Genomic DNA, 18,314 nt, shown 5'->3' on the forward strand with positions numbered 1-18,314 from the left:
TCATAAAAAATGTCTAGAGAGCTAATGTATAGATTCAGTATTATGACGTATGGAGCCTGATCTCCCCTTAAGTGAACTAGACTTGGCAAAACATACAAGCAGGTTAATTATGGGAGTGAGATCACAGACCACTTGAGAAAAGAATTTGGAGAGAGAACTCAGGACTAAAATTTTTATGGGAATGGTGTAGAAAGGAACAACCATCAGGACTATAAATCAGTAACTTGCATTTGTGATATGACTATGAGGAATACTGTCTTCAAAGAAAACAGTCGGTCAAAAGTTCAAATCCAGATCCGATATGAGAAGTACTGCATGCATTAGAGGAAATTCTATGGAGCTACCCTTTCAGAAACTTGGTTATCACAGGTAGAGTCTGACAAAACTCAAAGACAGTTTTGACTGTTCCAAGTGTAGTAGCCTGCTCAAGATGACTACAATGGGATCTAGAGATCCAGCATACTAGGAAGCACAGCATGTGGTTCCAACATTACTTCCTGAGAATTGGAGAACTCAAAGTGCTGATCTCAGCCCATAGCTAGCAATGGCACCTTGTTCTCAATCTGCCTGAATTACCACAGATCTTTTGGGATCAATAGAATTGGAGAGAACATGTAGGGGAACTTTTGATCCCAGTCTGTCAGTGACACAGGGTTCAACCCACACTAGATTACATCCAGAGATATCTAGCACTGATTGGCAGCAAAGCACTCCAACTAGGGTTTTTCCCTCTTCCATAACAAAATGCATAATCCAGGCCTCATGGGACCATTTTTGGTGCTGATTTTCCTTTCAACTTAAGAACTCTACTAAGACACAGCTTTTTTTGTCACACAAAGCATCAGCGGAGTGATGGGATTGGCAGTTGCTTCCATTCCAAAACAAGGTAACTTCCTGAATGAGCCAGCAAAATTGGACTCCATCATAATGGCTGGGTAATTATCACCAGGGTGCTGTCTTGACAACTTTGAATCAGGTCAGAGGGAAAATAGCCCTACAAAACAAACTTAAGTCAGGAGACTCTCCTGTAGAGTCCACAATCCTGAATAATTTGATAATCTCTGTGAGGACCTCAGACCAGTCCTAAGGCCTCAATGAACATTACTGCAGATAGGAAAATAAGTGAGAAGGGAATGACCTATGAGAGATGGTCACCCTTCATCCACCACACCTGAAAGTCTCAAAAGGATCTGAGAAAGTACAGTTAAGGTGTTCATGCTGTCAAAATGGGGACAGTACACCTTCTGTAACAAACACTGCATAGGACTCAGACATATTCTGAAGAATGATGTCACACAGGTGCATGAAGTCACAAGGCGTTATGGCAGTAGGAAGAATCCCACACTCTCAAGTCAGGTATCTTAGAGTATGTCTGCTAGATGGTATGGAAGCTATGCTCTGATAAGAAAGCCTTCACAGCTGTGAAGACTATCAGGTTTGGTTAAATTATAGCTTTTGTGCTGGAATGAAAACTCAACAATACAAAGTGTAAGTATTGAAACAACAGACTCTCTCAAGAGCCAAGATAAACCTTGTGGCAAAGTGTCTTCTGCTCCACCACTCGCTACGTATGGAAAGACACAGTTTGCCTCAGCAATCAAGGAAAGCAGCTATAATAATCAGGCATCTGGGTAAACCCTCATTACCATAGCAAGACCAAACGGTAGGACACTGTATTGATGGAGGTCTTCTCCAGGAAAAATAATCAGAGATATTTTCTATAAAATAAATGGGTTCTAACTATGAAAGGGAGCATTTTTCAAGACTGTCCCCTCCAATCTGCTGCCTGGAGTACAGACAAGCTTGCCACAGAGGCAGAAACCAACTGTTAATTCTGTGCATGAGAAAACTGACCTGCCTGAGGTCAGGAAGGGCTCTGATGCTGCAAAGGAGTGGATTTCATCCTGAACAAAGTGGTGTTGAGGTCAGGGGATTCATAGGTAGCCTGAGAATTTTTTATTTTTCCTAATGTGTAAGTCTACCACTAGAAGCTTCAAACATGGACATTTGTAATGGAAATTACGTCACTGTAAGCAGCGCAAAGCTTGAAGCCATTCTTTCTTAGCTCCTTTATCCATGCCAATGGCCATAGGCAATGAAAACATCTATAAGACAAAAATAATCAACCTAACAAAATTGAAATACTGAAAAATGAAGCCGTACCAGAGGGCTGGACGCCTACCTAAATACAGATCAGATATTTCCAAAAACAAGAAGTTCCCAAAGGGACAGAAATATGACAAAGCGAATGAGGAGAACATCAAGGATGATGCACCAAGCAGTGAAGAAGTCAGAAGGCAGTGAAGAGTGGCTAAGGTTACAACCTCTTTTCTATCCTCCGTACTTAAAGCAAGGAAGAAGAGGGATGGTGAACATGGCCTACACACTGCTTGCTAGAGGCTTCTCAGCTTGCACACTGGTGTTGTTTCTGTCCCAGTAGTGGAAATCTAAACTGGCAATTCCCCGAACTAGAACTAGAATTTTTTTTAAACGTATTTATTTATTGCAATCTTACATCAAATTCTTTCAACAACTTTTACAAACGTAAAAATGATTCATGCCTAAACCATATACACTGGTGTCAGAATGAAATCTGAGTAACTGTTATTGAGCCATTTAAGAAAATTACCAGAACTGTCTAGAGCAGCAATTGACAAACTTGTCCATGGGTCATTCACTGGCAGCCCACAGCGCTAGCTGGTCACATGGTGTTGCTAGCTCCTCATTTCTGGGTGTTAAGATAGCAGAATACGACATTAAGTACACTCCTAAAATTATTGCTATAGTTGCCCCAAAAATACAGTGCAGTTATGAATGTGAGAGGTGATTCATGCAATTACACATGGGAGGGAAGATGGTCCATGAGATGTTCTCTCTATTATCATGAGCTCCATCCTTTAAATATTTGAAAGCCCATGATGCTAAACTCTCTAGTGGAATAAATAAGAAAGAGGTCAACTTCTGTTGTTACATTCATTAATTAAGTTCAGGACAATACATTGTCACTCTTTCTCAAGACAAGTGAGCACAGAGGCAGTGAAATTTACCACAGAGAAACTGGATCAAATGAGAATACCTTGTGCTATAAACATTTTGTTTTAATGTGTAATCAGAGATACAGCCTTGGCCCAAGGGAATTAAATTGTGATTAAATTAAAAAGGGACAGATTTTCTATTACTGTCTCATTTTAATTATTCGTTAGTAAACACATGCTCTAAAATAAGGCCCAAGTAAAGACAAACAAAAAACACAATTGGAGATTGAACTTTTAAAAGAATGTCAAGTAGGTACTCCAAAATTACAAGGATATAAAAATGCAATATCTGTCTTATACAGCATGGAAAATCTTTAGAGCAAGCCAGAGTCACATAGTGAAGTAGAATAAAATAAGAATGAATCCGAGAATGAAACACAAAATCTTACTTGAGAAAGAGAATGATAAGTGTTACTCACAGAACTTCTCCTGCAGTAGGTTTGTGTGAATTTGTCAGCATATGTGCACATCGTCCCTTTAGATTTTTGGCCGTCTTTGTGACAGTTACACCTAGTAGCCTTAGCCCCCAATCAAAGAAAAGAAAACAATGAATATATTACATATTTTTTCAATGAAACACAACGTGAATGGCATTTTGGTAATAAGAGTCAAGTTCAATCTTCAACCATTATGTGGTATATTGCCAAGTGGTGTAATATGTTTTAGCTGGGGAACTTGTATTTAAAGTTCTACACAACTTATTCTTTTTCCAAAGAATGATTATAAATAATTTAGAATAGAAGTTCAGGTTTTTGGTTTTAAAAGTCTAAAGGCCTGTTTATGCAAGGGAGTTAGTATAGAATAAACTAGGATGTGAATTTAAAGCACACTAACTATTCCGCACTAAGCCTGTCTACACAAGGAGTTACAATGCACTGAAAGTACCTTTGTGTGGTGTAGCTAACTACAAGCTTCTACTAGTACTAGCTTCAGTAAACTACTTTATTAAGCTAAATTGCACAAAGGCACTTTTAGTGCTCAGTAAGACTGCTGAGATGAGGTGTTAGTGTGCTTTAAAATTCAGACCCTAACTTACTCCGCACTAACTTCGCATGTAGATAACCCCTAAATTATATTCAATGCATCTTCAAATAATAATGAACATCACAAGATTTATTCTTATTTAGAATATAGTTCCCTTCTACACACCAAAGTTTCTCAGTTGCTGTAACAACTAGGTACACAACCCAGCAAGAAGGTAAATATAATTTGAAGGTCTACCAAGTGTAGTAAAAAATCAATGATTACTGCAAGATGCTAAAAGGCAAGACTGATTTTTTTTTTAAGTTTATTCTTTTGTTTTCTTTGTTATAGTACTACCAGGAATTCTATGACTTAAAGTGAAAAAAATAAAAATAAACCCCCTAATTTTTCATTTCCCTTTCAGAGAAAGAAAGTGAATGCATGCCACATATATAGGCCAGGCCAGGCCAGTTTCAGTGTGTATATGTCCATACATACATTTGCAAACAGAGATGGAGATGGTATCCGTATGCAGAGCCATATAATAAATCACTTCCGTCAGCCCACCAATCTATCTCCTGGGGACTTAGTCTAATGTTACAAACCTGTGACCGTCTTCAAACAGCCATCATTTCCTGACTCCCTCCAATTAACCTATCAAAGAAGTGTTTCTTCCCTCTCTTCAAAGGAGAAATTTTCTCCAAAACTATATGTTATTAATATCACATCTTCGAGGACAAGGCTGGTGACAAGCTTGAGGTCAAATATCTTGAAATCCTTAATAGCTAGAAAAGGGAGCTTTATACCACCAGAAAGTAAAGCATTTTTGTGTAGCCCTGTTTTGTTTCATAATATCAAACCTCAAAGTTGTAAGATCTATATATTCAGAAATGCTACAGTATTTGTTAGGTTTCTATAATGTTATTAGTTTTCAAATTAGTTTTCAACTTGTATTAGTTATACAAATTTTCCTCCAGGGCAGACTGGCAGAGGCTCTGGGGTTTTTTTTGCCTTCCTCTGCAGCATGGGACACAGGTCACTTGCTGGTGGATTCTCTGTACCTTGAAGTCTTTAAACCCACTATCTGAGAACTTCAATAACTCAGTCATAGGTTAGGGGTCTATTACAGGAGTGGGTGAGTGAAGTTCTGTGGCCTGCGTTGTTCAGGAGGTCAGAAGAGATGATCATAATAGTCCCTTCTGACCTTAAAGTCTATGAGTCTATTTTTCTCCCTCAGAGGCCTGAAGTTTTGTACTCATTGTAACTAAGGGGTCTGACTTTCCAGGTGGAGGGATAAGACAAACAGCCCAGACACAATTTTAAAAGCCTCCAGTATTTCTAAAGAAGTTCTTCTGACATATATGGAACATACAGAATATATGATCGTGTACAGTAAATTTTAGGGAATTGCATTTATATGGTAGAGAATAATATCCTTTATATTTTTAACTATCAAATTCTATAGGTTCTATAAAAACCATCTATAAAAATCTTTGTTTCACCATATTAAATTCCGTTACCCTTTTTTCATAAAGGGTCAAAAGGGTGTGGTAGGTGGATCAGTGTCTGGTTGGATTTTTTTTTAGAAAAAAATGAAGCCGGATTATAAAGGTTTCTGCTATTCAATTTGTACTGAAGAGGATTTAGGGTGAAAACTGTGAAGCCCTAAATAAACATATTATTTGACATCCAGTGTTAATCTTAACATTTCCATGATCTGAACTGTCACTGTCAGCGAGAATTAATTTTTACTTACAAAAACAAAAGCTAAAAATGGTAATTAATACAAAATCTCCCTCAATATTCTCAGTCAAAGGGAGTGTTTTGATTGGGTGAGCATGGAGGGTTTGACGAGTGGACAAAGGGTCACTCACTTTCTACTCACATCACAGATATCCTCTTCAAACCAAGTTCGCATCAAGTCTACCCACCCACTATTAAAGTATAGTTGCTCTGGTTAAAAATGTAAAGTTAATCAGGCTCATCAGGGGATCAAATAGCAGATTATTTACCTAATTATTAAAGCAAATAGCACCCAAACGTATAAGGATTCACCCCTTCCCCCAACAAGGGCTGTGTGGAACAAGATAATTTGCTATAACTTGGCAACCTATGATGCAGTGACAGGCAAGGCAAAATCCAGAATTAGCTTAGGACAGCAGTAAAAGAAACAAAGAAAAAAAAAAAAAGATGTACTCAACTTTTACCGGGGGGTGTTTTTTGGTCATGAACAAGGCTGTATTTACTGCCTATTTAGAAGCCACACTGCACTGATGGTCTAAGATTAAAAATTAGTGGTTGTCTTTATATGCATTTTAGCAAATCTACCTGGTGAAAGAATATAATTTTTCATTTTACTGATACACCTGTTCATTGCTTTAAAAAAGCCCCAGAGAACTATATTTTGTATGGGACATTTACAGCTATATCCACTTTCTTTAAGTTCAATCATGCATGTAACAAATACTGTTGTTAATTTAGAGAGGCACTTTTCAATTCCAATATTAGTTGAAAAATTATTTAAGAATTACTTAGCCAATCATTTTTAACATTTTCTTTATTTAAGCTGTGTGTGAGATTAATCAGAGTTCTTATCCACTACCACTCTGCTTATCCTCCATCCTGCACCAAAGCCATAAATAACAAACACCACCTTTGTGATCCCGAAAGTATAAATGTCAAAATAAAAAATCAAGCCTACTTAACAGTCTTCAGGAGAATTACTATACAAATATGTGCTCTGTAATTCATACATGCCTATTATTAAATGTTTTAATTAGTCAAATGTGTAGTTATACTTACAAGCTGGTGCTCTAATAGTTTGATTGTTTCATCTTTTTTCTTCAGATCTTCTTTAAGCTGCCTGATCTCATTTAGCAGATCTTCAGTCTGACATATGAAGTAATAGAAAAACAGGCAACATGAAGTTTTCTCCAGTGGGGTAGACTACACCATCTAATTTAAATATCTCCCCAGGACATAGTAAAATCAAATGCTGCTGAAGCCCCAGCAGGAAAATATGCATTAATCATGATGAATTCCTCCTAAATTATGTGAGGCTCTGCTTTTATCTCATTGTCCACATGCTAACATGGGCTATATGTACATAAACTGAACATACAACTAAAAACTGTGGGGAAACTTGGCTGAACTCAGGCTATGTACACACTGATGGCGGCAAATTCGCCGCAGTCAGATTGATCTATCCAGATCGATTGAGTGGAAGAGAAGACCCGCTCAATCAATTAAACCACTTCCACAAAAGGTGCATCGCAGTGGAGACGGTGCGCTAAAGAGAAATTACAAAGTCGACAGGAATTACACAAACTACTCTGTGTAGCTTGCGTAACTCCCGTTGACAGCCGCCAAATTTCCGGATAAGTGTAGACTAGTTCTCAGCCTTTGTTCCAAGACATAGGACTGAGCAAACAGTCTACTGTTAATTTTCAACGTATGCTAGTTCCAATAAAAGTATTTTAAGTTCCTTTTTATTCACAATGGCTTTATGGTCTCTCAAAATTACATAAGCTATTGAGAAAAACTCATCACTGAGTATTATTGTATATTTATAAACCTGTTTATCTTACAATAAGAAGTAATACTATAATTTGTGTGAAAATTGTCACATAAAAGTAGACTAGTAGAATAGAATGAAAACAATAGAATAAATTTTTTTTTTTAAATTAGCAAACAAGGATAACTATTTCTTGCCCAGTACAGAAAGTCATGTTAAGTTGAATTTTAACTTGGATCAAACAGGAGATGTAAGAATTCAAGTGAAAAATATTTATGCAAAATTTTAAAGGATTTTTAACCTTGACAGCTATGAAATTATTTTGAGTTTTCTTAACACCTTTTCCTTTCTGTAGTATTTTTAAGTATTTATCCATGAATTAATCAAGCTGTTCAGCTACATAATGCATTGTGGGGGCATATTTTCAGTTAGTAACAAAATTTACATATGATTTCAGTTTAGTAAAGACTGCTGTTATCTGCTGCTTTAGGATGAAACACTTAAAGATATTTTATGGTAATGCAAACCCCAGGCAGCTACCCATTAAAGAAGATTATTTAAAAGTCACAAGAATTGAATGTCAATTAAACCTGGTTGGGTTTTGAAATCAGAAGGCAATACTTTCTTTTTCTAGGAATTATTCATGTTTTAAAACTACATTTCTGAAAGACCTGAGATGGCACAAGCAGCATAACTAGTTCAAAAGAAAACCACAGTACAAGCTGCAGAAACACAATTATAGTGCACAGAATCCTTGAAACATAAGTATTTTAGATCCCAGTCTTTGCTGTTGGCTTGCGTGGGTGTATGCTTGCATCCATTCTGATCCCTACTGACTTTAACGGGACGCCACAAAGGAGCAAGAGTCCATCTGTGCAAATCCTGCTACAGCACTGGTTTCTAAAATGCAGGTCGTTTGCAGTAAATATCCGAACCTAAGAAACAGACTTCTAATTTGGTCTCTTATTTTTGGTCCATTTTAAAAAAATATCTGATCCTATCAGTTTCTTGTAGATGTAGCCCGTAGTCACTGGTGGATCTTATATTGATTTTAAGTGGAACGTATTCAGATACTACAGTGATGGGCAACAATATAAAAGATTTTTATAAAGCAGCAACCTAAACACATATCAGATCAACCCAAATGGAAAAGGAAAAACAGATCCATTTCGGGCCATTCAACTTTTCAATGTCCCTTTTAAATATCTACTGCAATCAACACACATCCTTGATATTGTGTTTTTAAAGTTCTTCCTGAAGAAACACCTGCACTAATGACTGGGAGACCCCACTGCAACTTCTAGAACTTTGCAAATTGGCGGATAAGTGAACAAAAGAAAAAATGTAAACATAACAAAATTAATTGATAAATACTTTAATTATAGTGTGATAATACTGCAAAATATAATAGTGTTTTATTTCACAGAAGTAATGGAAGTTTAGCAACTAGACTACAATTCAGCACTCATTAAAATGCTTGTGGAGAAGTCGAGAGATGGCCATATTTGAGGGGAGATCCTCTGGTGGTGTGAATTGTCATAGGTTCTAAGGTCTGGCCCCTTGCTGTGAAAATTATGGGACATGTAGATCAGCAAACATTTAGGATAAAGACCAACATGTAAAATTAAAACCAAGAACTTCACAAGCCATTATTGTAATATTTCCACTACAAATACGAAAAGGCATAATTTTTTCAATAATTAACTTGTGCGTCAACTTGCACTCTGTTTTAATTATTCAAACAGGCCATTTTATTTGAACAAACATTAGATGGTACAAAAATAGGTCAGTGGGTTTGTGGAGGGTTTGTTTTTTGTTTGTGTTTGGTTTGGTTTGAAATTTAGGAACCAAGATGTAACAGAATACTACACTAGAAATTATAAAAAATATCTGTGTACTTTATTTGCAAGATATATTGCCATGTGCAAGAATGTAATTTGTCCATTTGTGGCTTAGCCATTAAAGAACTAAAGAGGCAATTTATTACAAATTCAAAGAATGTATTACTTCACTGAGTTGACAGGACAATTATAAAAATAAGAATTTTTTTCTCACCCCAGCTTTCTACTGGCTTATTTGATCTGGCAGTGTTAACTTTACAATTATTTGCAATACTGATAAACAAAGTTATGCTACTATTCTGCAATACAATCAACGTCAATGTACCTTATACATAGGATCAACATCCTGTGGTTCTGGGCTTGATGGTATTGGGAATGGGATGTCTTGAAGAGAGATATTCTCATCATTCTGCCAGAGAAAAGGAAAGGAATGAAGGCTCAGTTTGTTTCTAGTTCTCAAAACCAGCTTCAGACACCAAAGTATAAAAATTATGAGCCTTGCTCTTATATTAAAAGCTGAGATTAATTTTTTCAATACCTCTTAGGAAGTCTGCAATGAATCAGACTCGAGAGCTACATTTCAAAACTAAAACAAGCTTCATAAATAAAATAAAATAAAATAAAATAAATCAGTGAAACCCCTAACATGATTTTTTAGATCACGGTTTCATGACAACCCTCCTTTCTCTTGTACCACCATTTGTACTGCATTGCCTATATTCTTACTAAGCGAAAACAACTGCAATTATGCAGTTCTGGAACAAAGTGTATTTTTAATGCTGTGACAATGTACTTATGTTTACTACTGTACTGTTTAGCAGGTACTATCTCTACAATCTGTACCTTACAGAAGAGTGTTCTGTCAGACCATCTCTAACAACATTATCCGTGAACCACATACATGTGTTATAGCTGAGAACAAAAATCCTGGCCCTCAATTATTCCAAAAACCTGTCCAGAGAAATAATTAGTGGATGGTAGCCCAAAGAGCCCTGAACTAGTGTACCTTGCTATTGAATCAGATTTCATCTGCAATTTTTCACTTTTCAGAATCCCATGTATCTGTCTCCATTTAAGAGTTCCAATAATAAGGAAAAAAATATAACGTCCGACCAGTATTAAAATGCGACTCACACCTAAATTATATTAAAATAGCTCATACCTCAGCTAGGGATTATTTTTTAAACTCAAAAATACTTTCACTTGTTAATAGGTTGACTAATATAAAATTAATCAACAACTATCTGACCTTATCTAAAAAAAACAAAAAAAACAGCCCAATATGGTGCAGAGTGAAAGAGCAACATTTTATTTTTAGCAATAGTGCTGGATTCTGAAATTAAGCAAGCGAGTGGAACTAGAAAGATCCTGAAAAGATGACAAAAGATAGTTGCATGACTGCGTCCTGAAGCATTTAAACAGCCATGATTTATGTCAAAGAATAAATCAGACAAAATCATTGAAGAGAGACTCATGTCATGTTACCATGTTTGTATTGCAGTGTTACATATGTTGCCTCAAGTCACTATACGAACACCACAACACAAATATTACAATGCAACACATTATTTTAAGGTTCTTCACGGCTTCACTCCTGCTCCCGTGCTGTGGAGAAAAGGGTCTCCCTTTCTGTCTAGCTCACTAGTTCTAAGCTAAGGAAAGTGGATTATTTGTGGTTGCTATCTTAGTCGCTTGGAAGGATGAACAGTGATCCTGGATATTTACTCAGTGATCCCCACATGCCTCAGGTAGCATTTGGAGAACACATATGATCTGCATTTCCTTCAATCTGCTTGTAACCAGGCAAAACAAGGAGCTTTAGTCACACCAGTTGATTCCATGAGAGCAAACGTACCTCGATAGCCACAGGTTGACTAAAAAAAAAATGGATCTTACTAAAATAATTACCTTGGATACGCACGTTTTGTCCCATATCCATGTGAAGTACTTCCTATAGAATTTGCTAATAAATTACATAGAGCACTTGCTGCTGAATGAAGAGATAGTTTCAGATATTTTCTTAAAATTCTAATGGAAGTAATTACAACGTAGTTTGAACTAATACGGTATTTTAATGAGATTCCCCTTTACATATTTGCTTCTCCATTTGCCAGTAGCCACTGGCGGCAGCAGCAGCCACCATACTTGACAACCCTCAGCATCCTTCAACACTATATAGAAGTTACCTTTTATTATTTGTAAAAAATGGTTTAGCCATAATAAAGTTTAAATTGAATTTAAACTCACAGGACACACCTGCACCTTACAATGTTCTCTTTTGCTCTTTATATTGTCTGACTATTGATACTCAAAAGATCAAATTTCATTTCAGCTTTTCTTGCTGAAGGCTTTTGACCGCATGGTGGAGACTGTAATTTAGCTTAAGCATCACAGAGCATGCAGAGTGCCATTCGTTTCACCAGAGGCTGCTTGTTCTTCCTGGGCAGCCTGCCAGTGCATGGGCAACATGCTCCTACAGAAGCAGATAATAGTCCACTTTGATCAAGATATTTGTAGGACGATTTTTTATTGTAATATTACTGTATAAAAACATTTTAAAAAGAGTAAGGTAGTTAAAGGACACCACTAGGCATCAGGAAGAAACAAGCAGCAACTGGTGGATTTCATTAGACTGCAAATGCCTTGTAATGGTATGTTAAATTGTTATGCTTCCCCCAATAGTTTTATGCACTTAGCAGAAAGGATACACAGATAGCTACGCAGAGAAATAGATATAGTTATGCTGGGAAGTAAAAACTATGTTATAGCAAAATCAATGCACAATTTAAAATTAGAATAATTTGCATACATTGCACAGATGCAGACAACTGAAGAATTCTCATTAAAACTACTGATTTAATTAAAAAGTGAATTAAGGTGTGTAGGATATGTCACATCTGCAACACAAGTTTTGTAAGTGTTACAGCAGTTAAATCAATTCTTTAAGCCTTGTCAAACACTTTTATATTTTCAGTATCAAAGCAAGGTGCAAGTTCATTTTCATTACTCTTCCCTTGATTAGGTGAATCACTTAGAATACTTATAGTACACAGAAAGCATGTGAAAGAAACTTTGAGGTCTAATATTGTATATCCATTGGAACCTCAGCACCCTATTCTGCGCAATATTAATGACCACAAATACTAGTATTTTAGCAGGAGTTCACTGTTTTTCTGTTTCCCTCTTTCTTTTCAGCTGTATTGCCAAAATGACAAGTTTAGCAGCAGCAAGAGGAGAATTTTCCATATGTAAAAAAAGGGAGCTTCAAATAGTATTACAAAGAAGAAATACAACTAAATATTAATATACATTTATTTTTAACTGGCTAGAAATAAAATGTGATCACGTGTCACCTTTTGGGAAATTTGAATAACTGATTTAAACCTTTATTTTCAGAAATACATAATAATGCATAAAATAAAGCTGTTTTCTTAGGTCCAGTGTTACGTGACAGCATAAGTTTAGTAAGTCAACCACCAACATATTTCAAGCAACTTTATATATATTTAAGTTCTTTACTCAACTGACATTTTCTACAAAACTGGAATATTTTATTTGCTTATATAGGAACATCAAAATCTTAAATATATATTTTTACAATAGGTGTGTGTAAATATAATTGGGCTAGTCACATTTGTGCCTAATGTATCTACTCATTAAAACACCTCTTTGCAGTGAGGACAGTTTCAGTACGTTTCGATGTAAATCCAAAGAAACTGGTAAGCGCCAGCATAAAAACAAATGCTTGCCAAATATTCCTAATTTGAATTTTACATAATAAAAACTAAATCAGCAGCAACACAAGACAATTTTGCCTAATTTACTTAATTGAAAATTGATTCTGGAAAGTGGTGCTGTTAGAGAGAATAGAAAATTAATCCAATACTATTTGCAACTATTTTCTAATTAATTTAAAATATGTGATGAAGAGCTTATAGCCTCAAATTCCAGTAGTCATATTATGATTGCTTCTGACATTAATTCAGGGTTAGACAAGGAAACCCTCTAATTCTGCTTCTCTTCTACACACTAAAATGTCTCACATTTTCACACTTAATTAGCCACATAGAAAGCTGAGAACTGAACCTATGATACAGAACTGTTTCTACACGGCCTCTAAATGACACATTGATTGCACTGATATTTAAATCAGGTAATCTCTGTTTTGACAAGAGATCCATCACTGCTGTTTTATATCCACATCCTTCTATTTAAGGATTGTCCTTTTTTGTTGGCTATGACTACCAGTAATCTGAGCCATTAGTTTCCCATACAGATTTGCAATTTAATTATTTTTTTTGGAAATTCTCTCTTCCAATTTGTTTTACTGGGCTTTTAGATCCTGACTCACCAAGATACTTAAGCATGTGACTAACTTTTAGGAGCTCCATTGCAATCAATTGAACTAGTCACATGCTTAAAGTTAAGTACGCATTTAAGTATCTTGCTAAATCAGAGCTCCAGAGCTGAAATCAGAAATGGTCTCAAGCTAGCCTATGGCACTTGGAAAAGTATCTACATCTTATTTGTAGCAATAAAATCATAATACACAGTTAAAATCGTGAGCTCACCACCTCTATCTTCCCGCTGGAAAAACTAACAGTCAAAACACAAAAGGCTGCCCAAAAGATGGTCACCCACTCCTCAATTTCTACATTTTTGAAGAGTAACATCATTGTTTTCATAAATCACTCTTACCACTTTAAGTGAAGTGTGTTTATCTGGCACAGCAATACAATTTTGGTGGCAACAGAGTAAGACTCAAAAGGCCCAGTTCTTTTACCGTGCACTGGCATTAAATCTATGCAGTCAGTTCTCATTAATTAAACTAAGAATTGAGCTGACTACAACTTTGCAATCACAATGGCTAATTCTTAGAGTGGCACTTGAATTTATTCATGACATTTTCATTTCAGTTTTAAAGTATAATATGAAGCAATGAGTCTACAACCCACACAAAGTATATTTCATTCCAAAGAAATCTGCATTTTTGTTAAGGGTCACATTACAGACCAGCTGATTTTATTGTCTTAGTGTGGCCTTAATGAATGTTATGGGTTCAATTTTAAATGCTATATACCTAGATATGATACTTTTGATGTTTCAGAAATTTAAATATTCTCTAATGCAACTTATGTCACTCTAAAGATTTAATGTACTTTTACAGCATATTTGAAGGAGATTTATATACATATATATGAAGTATTATTAAAGTGCTTATTTTCATTTTCAAGCCTGCATCTGTAATTTTCACATCTACACTTTAGGGTGAGCAGAAGTATTTAATATAAATAAATAAATAAAATAAAATAAAATATATTTGGGGTTAACAACAGAGCACTAATATACCATAAAAAGATACCCGTTTGACTACTGCTATTGTGTGGGTCCCATCCCTGAATTGGCACTAAGACATAACAAGAAAGATATGGCCTCCCATTTCTTTTCTGGACTATAATATTTGAGAGAGATAAGGTGAGTGAGGTAATATTTTTTATTGGACCAACTTCTGTTGGTTAGAGAGAAAAGCTTTCCCCATTTTATATTGAAAATATTACAGTTCAATTTACTTGACACATCATAGTGTGCCTTCTGCTGTTTCATTTAGTTTGGTTCTTTATATACAATTTTTACCTTTTTTCAGATATATCTACACTGAGAAACACCACATTTAGAGAGAAAAAAATACTTTAAAAACATTTACAATGTTATTTCATTCATTTCAAAAGGGGGAAAAAAGTAAAATTTCTAAAAGACCACGAATTAAGGGACAGCCATCCTCTTCCTCATAATAAGCCACCACAAATTAACAGATCTCAAAGAGTCTGTACTGATATTACGACAGTAAGGTAAACTAATCATTATACTTTGGGGATTCTCTGCAAATATCTGATACTATTTAAAATACAGCATTGAGCTCTGCAGTTTGTACAGAGATTGAAAATGTTTGTCAGTTTCCTACCCTTGAGTGAAGCCAAGTTTTTGAAGCTTTCAGTGTAGAAATAGAGCCAAGGTAAAATTCTAACTCCCATCCTTTGCATTAGTAATTTATAAGCAGTTTTACTTGGACCATTTAGCCCATTTTCTTTTGACAGCCTACAAAACAAGAGGAGATCTATGCATTAAGGCTCCAATTCAGCATATCAATGGAATTAGTTACATCTTAAATTTAGACACATGCTTAAGCATCTTGCTAAATCATAGCCTCAGACCACTAGAAAATAATTATACTACTTGGTATCACCTAATTTGACTCAAGAATGCTTTGGAAAGGATACCATAAAACTATCTAAATACATTGCTATTGCCTCAGCCTTTCCAATTTACCAATTCCACCAAACACAGGAGTCTTATACTCCACTTAAACAAAAAAACAAAACAAACCAAAGTGGTGACTTCAGCTTAAGTTTAACTAGTATACTGAAATTTAATTCTACTGAAATTTTACCTCCCCTCACATGACAGAAATACTAGTGATTGAGATCATGTTGATGTCACTGTAAACTTAGAAATTAACCAATTAACCAATTTCTCAAATCTCAATTTCCTCTCCTTTGGTGTGACATATTTAGTTATTTATACATATTTTAAATAGGAATGGGACCAATTAAATCAGGATAAAAAAATCTTACCCCTCTCACTGGTATAAAATGAGTTCTGACCAAGTCACACTGTGAAAAGGAACTAAGATAAACTGCATTTTGTTTGGATAAGTCACCACTAATCAGAATCCCTAAACCCAAACAATGACCTCATTCATCAACATCTTAAAAGTTAACAGTAAAAACATGCCAATAAAACCCACATCTATATGTTTCTGACAACAGCAAATCTTAGGTAGAACTGAATAAAGATTTCTATAGTGTTTATATAGAACTTTCATGAAAAAATGTTTCATAATGTATTTGAGAATTAAATTTAAAACAATTGTTTTGGTCTTTTGGCTCCTTTATTATTAATGCTGTCTGTATTGTGATCTCTCATGCATATTAGCCAGTGAATGAAGGTAATATCTCTCTGCTACCCCTGGGCTGCATATTTTCCCATAATAAGTTTCCATACAAACAAGAATTTGCATTCAAAACAAATGAGCAAAACCTAACATTAACAGCACATCTCAGTTCTCTCATCGAAGAGTCAAGGGAGAAGTGGAATAGCCAGTAGCATTTTGTGAATCTAAGTAGTCCAAAGTACCACGCTCGTCCTTATATTACAATTATTTCTGATAGACAGTTTTGGAAAAAAAAACTTTCAAATCTCCTTTATAGTATCAAAAAGTAGTAAAAATAAGACTCAAAACCCATTTCCCCTTTTACAGATTATATGACATCCCATATTTTAAAGGTAGTTGTTTGCTTATTTTAAGTCTTTTCAGTATAAATGGAATGTCCAGTATAAAGTGTAATTTCTAACACTTAGCCCCACTATAAAACATCACCTTCAAATAGCAGAGAACAGCAGTTGCACTTTATAGTACAGTTTTGTGCAATGAGCAATGAAGTCGATACGCTCTGCTACTAGAAAAGGGGTGATTATTTTAAGAACATGGCGGGAGAATTAATAAAAAAAATATTGGACTCAATATGAAAAGTGAATTTAACATACGAGTTTCAATTACTGATTTCCTTAATGCTATTTTCTGACAAATTCTGAAGTATCTTATGGCTTTAAAAACGAACATCAAAAATACTCCTCCATATCCAATTTACTACTTTAACTAAAACTATATAGGTTTATCTACAGAGCCAAATTCTGAGGATCGGTGAAGCCAATGACTCTGATGTTCCCTGCTTATCTTGGGGGCCAAAAATGTTAGGGTTAATCTCAGTTTTCATTTAAAAATCATTTGCTAGCTATTTTCCTTGTGAAGACAGCTTTGAAAATAAACCAAGTTGAAAGTTTGCCCCATTTTTCATTACCACTACTACACTATCTACTTCAAGGTCCAAGAAAAACTCAACTACTGTTCCCTTAATTTGAGAGGCACCCAGACAAATTCATAGCTGTGAGGACAATGTTGCTCAGGGGTTGCTGCTGAAGGCAGTGAGGTTGTTGCAAGCTCCTTTCCAGAAGACCAGCTGCAGCTATACTGGTTCTAGTCCCAACCAATCAGTGCAATGTCTGGCTACAAAGAAGAGCAGCTTGATAACAGGATACTCCACAAGAACATTTTACTTTCATACACATAGTGCGAGTAATTTAGCCATTATAATCCTGGCTCTGAAACTTTAATCCAATTGTTTCCTCCATCTTAATAGTTACTCACCTTTAAGGGGTGTTACAATTATTTGCTACATGTTTTCCCAATAAGTTAATACTGTTCTGTCATTCATTAGCATATACAAAGTACTAAAATCCGCCAATGGCTGGAGACTTATAGCTCTCAGTCCTCTCGTTAATTTGAACAATTATCCCTTGTAAAACTCTAAATATTGGCACTTCTACAGCTGTGTTTATTTGAAGATTTCCTAATATTCTCACATTTCTGATAATCTTAAATTTGGAATTGACCCAACATATCCACCCCAAAATCCTCAAGCCTAACCCAGTCTTATGTCAAATAGTGTAGACAATGGATAGACATCATTTATGCTGGAAGAGAGGAAAACAAAGGTCTATTCAAAAACGCTGACGCTAGCTTTTTTGGGGTGACATGGGGTGAGGGGAGAAGAAAAAAGTATTTTGCCACGCTCTGCAGGAGAGACAACAGCTATTACAAATACAGCAATCCTTAACTACTTTCACCCCAATCCTGAAATAAATAACCTTTCCACAATGAGTTAAAAAAAATAAAACCAACCTGGGACTCAACAGAAATAGTTATCTTTGCCAGTGTTGAGCAACATCACAAAGGAGCTTTGGGCATCTCATGCGGAGAAAGAAAAGTGTAGCATTTCCACATTGGGACAAGAGCCTTTCCTGTTCCTTCTGTTGTGGAGAATATCTTAGCTCCACAGGACA

General features: G+C 35.6%; 1 protein-coding gene across 6 annotated transcripts in view; it reads right to left on the minus strand.

The window, feature by feature from the left end:
• Nucleotides 1–18,314, minus strand: part of CCSER2 (coiled-coil serine rich protein 2) — a 132,253-nt gene that overhangs the window by 26,466 nt on the left and 87,473 nt on the right. For 4 of the 6 annotated variants that reach the window (XM_067552530.1, XM_067552529.1, XM_067552532.1 and 1 more), the window contains exons 7-9: nucleotides 9,679–9,762; nucleotides 6,801–6,887; nucleotides 3,455–3,553 (exon numbers count right to left, since the gene is read on the minus strand). In XM_067552530.1, coding sequence (XP_067408631.1) covers nucleotides 3,455–3,553; nucleotides 6,801–6,887; nucleotides 9,679–9,762 — 270 coding nt within the window. Of the gene's footprint in view, nucleotides 1–2,167; nucleotides 2,729–3,454; nucleotides 3,554–6,800; nucleotides 6,888–8,902; nucleotides 9,076–9,678; nucleotides 9,763–18,314 lie in introns of those variants that run through there. The other 2 variants (XM_067552533.1, XM_067552534.1) reach the window with 2 other exon arrangements.

This window comes from Emydura macquarii, unplaced genomic scaffold (genome assembly GCF_026122565.2).
Source record: "Emydura macquarii macquarii isolate MOO-44397 ecotype Brisbane River unplaced genomic scaffold, CSIRO-AGI_Emac_v2 contig_1390, whole genome shotgun sequence".
NCBI lineage: Eukaryota > Metazoa > Chordata > Testudines > Chelidae > Emydura > Emydura macquarii.